General features: G+C 33.3%; 1 protein-coding gene across 1 annotated transcript; it reads left to right on the top strand.

Annotated features, from left to right (window-relative positions):
• The first annotated feature begins 465 nt into the window (after nucleotides 1-465).
• LOC136817778 (fibrinogen-like protein A) lies at nucleotides 466-1,347 on the top strand. Its single transcript, XM_067074097.1, has one exon. It carries the CDS (start codon nucleotides 466-468, stop codon nucleotides 1,345-1,347), a length of 882 nt encoding a protein of 293 aa, XP_066930198.1.
• Nucleotides 1,348-5,800: the final 4,453 nt, after the last annotated feature.

Raw genomic sequence — 5,800 nt, 5'->3', positions numbered from 1 at the left:
GTCGCTTTCTTCGTAACTTTCACAAGTATTTCTTATGCTTAGTTTTATCAACCCGCATATCTCGTAATTTCCACGTGTTTCTAAGACTAATTTCAGAAAGATTTCATTGAGAGATAAATAAAAAGCAAACTTTTACAACATATCTACCAATTTTATCGATAAACAGCCTTATAGTTTTTAACAATAAAATGTATCGATATAATTTTTAATAATCTTTCAAAAAGACTGAGCACTAAGATCATTATCGCTTGAAAATCTTTGACCATAAAAGAATAAATTTACTTTCCATTAAACGGGTAAAAAGATTTTTGGAGCAACGTGCAAACACAACACTTTTGTTTGGAGCAATGAGGCAAACGAAACTCGATAAGTCAAGAAATCCATAAACCTACAACATGTATAAGAAGACCACTTAAATTTTAACAAAACACCAAACACTGGTTCAAAGCTGGCGAAAACAGTAAAATGGCGCTAACAGAAAAACAAATCTTCATTTTTATCTGCATACAATGGTTTGCGTATACATCAGCCACTGGCAATGAAACAGTAGATGTCTTGGTTGACCGATCAATTTCCAATCTCCAGAAAATCAAACTAAAGATGAAGTTATTTTCTCTGGTCAAAAAGATGTATGGCGATTGCTTGCCATGTAGATCGATCTCTAATAGCAAAAGTTGTGATTGTACAGCCATCAAACCGATGAAAGATTGTCTGGAGTTTTTGCAGAACGGCTACACCAAGAATGGAATCTACAAAGTAACACAGAAAGAAAACGTCTACTGCGATCAAACCACTCAAAATGGTGGCTGGACGATATTCTTAAGGAGACAAGACGGATCCACAGACTTCAAACAGAACTGGCTGGACTACAAATATGGTTTTGGTAAGCTGACCAGTGAATTTTGGCTTGGAAATGAAATAGTCCATGATTTGACCAAACCATCAGTGGCTCCAAAGAAGTCAGAGCTGTTGATCAATATGCGAATGAAAGGACAAACCAAATTAGTTTTCGCCAAATACGACACTTTCGAAATTGGAGATGAGGCGAGCAAATACACATTGACGATCAGCGGTGTATCAGGCGATGCACCTCATTCGACTGGATCATTATCTTTTCTTGTTTACCATAACAACATGAAGTTTTCAACGTATGATCAAGATAATGACAAGGCTTCTGGCCATTGTTCGACTCATTACGGAAGAGTTGGCTGGTGGTTCAATGGTTGCTACAGAACGCTTTTGACTGGTAATTACAAATTTACAAAGGGTAACGGCGAAATCTATTGGTACTTGTATCCCAAGGTTCAACCCGAATTCGTCGAGATGATGATGCGCCGTAAGCTCTAAAGTAAGTTCATTTTATAGATTAGGATATGATTTCAAAATCGTTTCAAATCAAAAAAAGAAAATAATTTTTAATAAAAACTTCAACCAGGGTGTCAACATTCGGATTTTTGACATCGCGACACGTAACAAAATTCTTGTTATGACTTGACTTTTTTCCTCTGATGGTTCATTTTCAAGCGACATCAAAAATTTACCGTGCACGTAATAAAATTGTGGCCATTTGTTACCAGGTTACTTAAAAATTTGTTTCGTTAAAAATATTGTTTGGGCTATTTTTTGATTGGGTCAATAGTAAAATTTTCTCTGTGGGATTCTCCAACCCTAAATCTATATATTAATAGTGGTAGTCTGTATGTGTGTTTGTCTGTGTTTCCTACTTTCGTTTTCGCTTTGTTTGTGTTTTAAAATTATGACTTTTAGTCTCTTGCTCCACAAATTTGTTTTATTGGATTCGCGCCATTTGCAAAAGGTCGGATAGAGCTTGGTTTAGACTTTATTAAGCCTTTGTTTTGAAATTTAAGGCCCATCTACATTTAGTAATTCTAACTTCTGCCCAGACTTGCCTTTTTCTCTCTTCTTTTGTTTTAAATGTTTTCGAATGTATTTAACGATCGTATTTATTAATGACATTCGAATTCTTTTCAAAACAAAACAATTTCGTTTCATAGAAAAGAATATTTCAAAAGTAAATCAAAACATAAAAAGGTTTGTGGACAACAACAGCATTCAAAGGGCGATATAAAGCATAAGAAAAAATCAGTTCACTTCTTTTTTCTTATAAAAATATTCAAGCCGTCGTTAGTTTAAAGCCCGAAGGGCTAAAGTTCAATCTCTAACCTTTCTCAGGCAAGAAAAAGTGAAGCTTAAAAAATGCGCCGCATTTTTGACGACAGATTGAATCTAGCAATTCCTTTGTTTACGATTGATATTTTTTTCGAAATTTAGAGGTAAATTTTATAGTATTAATCTGTCATTTGTGTAAAAACCAGGCGAGCCGCTCAAGGCCGCGCTACTTTGGTAGGATTTGTTGGCTTCAAATCCTACCAAGGAGATTGACTTCTAGCCCTTCGGGCTTATACTTCATTGGTCGTTACTGCTAAAAAGTGTGTACGTCATTTTCCCGGGGGGGGGGGGGGGGGGACTAGGGCTTTATGTCTCGGGAGGGGGGCAGTAAACGATCCAAATATGGTTAAAAGATAAGACACCCGGTTAAACGTTGTACAGATTTCTTTTTTTTATTTGATCGCTTTTTTAAGCCAGCTTCAACATCCAAAGGACTTTTAGTGCGTTCAGCTACAACAGCTTAACCGGCGTGCGACGCCGGATACCGGCTAGTCCACCTTAATTTTGATAACATCATCGGACGTCCAGAAAATCTTATAGTTTCAATACATATATAACATGTAAAATTACTTTCTTTTTTCAGAACAACCTCAAAACCGTGGACACGAAGAAATGAAAAAATTTATAAAGAAGTTCAAACGATCAGATGAGAATCAATACAGTACAATCATATTTTAGTCTAATTTTCTAAGAAATTGTATGTTTCAAACTCTGAAAAAACTTGAATGTTCTTAAAATATTCTTTAATTTGTAGCTTAGATATCGTATGTTCTTATTATAAAAGCATATTGTTTTTTTCGTTCTTTCGGTTAAATTTTTTTTGCAAGAACGTCCGAAGATTTTGAAACCTTCGGACCGTGGGTTTTAAGTCTAAAAAATGTTCGTAATATGCTCCTATTTTTAGTCTAGTTTTCTAAAAGAAAATTGGATGTTTTAGAGTATGAAAAAACTTTCACGATGTTTTTAGAATGTTCTTATTTATTTTGGGTATAACAACAGGGTTTGTTACAAAATTAAGGTGGACAAATCTTTTAGCCGTTTTAGAAACACTATGGGGATGAATGGGTTTTTGAGTTATCTTGAGTAACGCTTGAAGGAAAATGTTGACTAAACACATCAAGATTTCAATTTTTGAACCAGTTAGCCTCTAACAACCATTTTCACAAAATTTCAATTTTTATCTAAAAAATGATTATGGTTTTGATTCACCTCACGGATGAATCAAGGCAAGGCAAGGCAAGGCATGGTTTTGATTGAAAAAGTAGTCTCGAAATTTTGTCTACTATCTGAAATAAATTTCAAGTCGACCTAGAGGACGTCGAATAATCCATATTTGCTATCTTTTAGCTACCTTCAAAAGTCTATCTAAAAAATTAAACTTATTAAGTATTGTCTGGCCTCAAGGTCGAGTTGATTTTTGATTTTCGATGATATATGGATGTTTGATTATAATATTTCTAGAATCTATTTCTATTTTTTTATAGATTAGGGGTTGTCATTTATAAAATACTAACTATCGGCATCATCGATGCTACCGGTTTTCAAATGAATCTCTTTACAAAAATGTCTAACTAAATTTTGAACATTGCCATTTATGTTGACGATAAGTTTATATACGGTTGACCCAAAGCTAATACCACGATATTTTCTCGGATATTTCGAAAATCTCTCTTAGACCCGTTATTTCAGTAAAAAAAATTTGGATATCGTTATTTTGAATCAGTTTATAAAAAATTAGGAAAACCCAATGAGCTAAATCCGAAAAATGGTAACAGAGCTAGGAACAGGCCAGAAAGACGAACGAAAGAACGAAAAACGGTTATGATTTGTAGGACCTTAAGCCAAAAGTTATAATTAAGATTTTAGCGAATAAGACTATTTTACTCAGTAGGTCATAAGTTTTTCTTTTTATTCAAATTCAGTGACTAAAGCTAAATAAAAAGAGGCACACCACGTAATCCTTGCTCAACAAAAGTTTGCTAAACGGTAGCGTTTTTATGGGTTGATTCACAACCTTTATAACATAAACTTTTCAGGGATAAAGGAACTGTTTCGCAAAGAAAGGCTCTAAAGTTTGTCTCAAATGTCTCAATATGTAGACACTTTACTTTTTTGATAATTTCTCAGCACCCATTAATGCTATGTTAAAACAAACTAGATGCTTTGAATGGACATACCTAATGATAAAAGTTAGATAGCAATAAGGAGAAAACGAAACTAATCAGTCAGAAAATAATAGCGTTTAGCGAAAATACATAGCGCATTAAATTTCATCATTGATTGTTGACAGGGGAAAGGGAAGAGAGTGTGTTAATTTAAAGGACCTCCGAGGTAGGTTCAAAAAGCTATACACCGTTGGAATGATAATTTCCGGGAGAATTATCAAATATTATTGAAAATTTCCGTTGAATCGAAAATTGAAGATGAAAAACTTAAGATTCAACAAGTGATACTTTTATGGACCTACTTGGTTATGCATCTAACAAATATAATTGATATCTACGTGAGCATGACCGTTAAACAATCATTCAGAACACAAATAGTGACGATCTATTAAAATTAGTCGTTTGTTTCTTATAAAAAAATGTTTAGAAACCAAAATTTCATGCTCCTGAAATATTCTTTTGTATTCAAGACTTTGTGAGCAAAAAAAACATCTATCTCATTAAAAAATTGAGTAATTTGGCTAAGAACATTGATGTATGCTTATTAATAGCGATTCTTATAAATAAAGACGCGTTTTTTGAGCTGAAAAATTCTTTGTTTACAAAAATCTACTTGAGCCATCTTTTACCTACTTTCATGCAAAAAAAAAACAGAAAAAAACAATGATCCAATATTTCACAAAGTTAAAAAAAACCTTTTTTAGCCGTTTTTTGGCCCAAATTTGCCCAAAAACATTTTTTTTCGAAAATCGGGCTCCGTCACATTCGAGGGTTTATAGTTATGCATCTTGAAAGAGAATGAAAGAGCCAATCTCCAGAAAAGCTAATACCTAAGTAATTGATAATTAATGTGCTTATAAAAAAATATCGAATTTGGCCAGTTTTTCTATAAAAACACGCTACAGTATATGGCCCCCAAAACGGAGACGGCCCCCAAAACGGAGGTTTTCATTAAAATGAAGATTCTGACTTGTAGATTTATCAGAATTAAACGATTTTTGTTTATTTTGAAAGAATGATGGTTATACTTAAAAATGAGCATGTTTTTGCTGGTTTGTGACAAATTCAAAATAACATATTTGCGTCTAAAGGAAATATTTTGACACCAAAATTAGATAAAAATTGCATATAACTCACTCTAGCACCTTGGATATTGAAAATAAGTTATGAAAATGGGGTATAGGAAACTTTCTACACCTAATGCAGTTCAGAAAATGCAAATACATCTGTGACTTTAGAGGCTGGGTAAAAGATATAGCATCAACCAGTATTTTGGAGCCCTAGAATCAGCATTGAAATAAACCGAAAATTCTGAATATGAGAAAAAGCAAAAAATTTTGGGATTCTATTCCTATCACCTTGAGTTAATAGTTTATAACAAAAAATTAGCATTATATATAAAATTTTTCGCTGAATCAGCAAAAACGGCAAATTCTGTCATTTTT

This window comes from Clytia hemisphaerica, unplaced genomic scaffold (genome assembly GCF_902728285.1).
Source record: "Clytia hemisphaerica strain Z4C2 unplaced genomic scaffold, Clytia hemisphaerica genome assembly, whole genome shotgun sequence".
In the NCBI taxonomy this organism is placed as follows: Eukaryota; Metazoa; Cnidaria; class Hydrozoa; order Leptothecata; family Clytiidae; genus Clytia; species Clytia hemisphaerica.
This window is presented reverse-complemented; position numbering and strand designations above follow the sequence as displayed.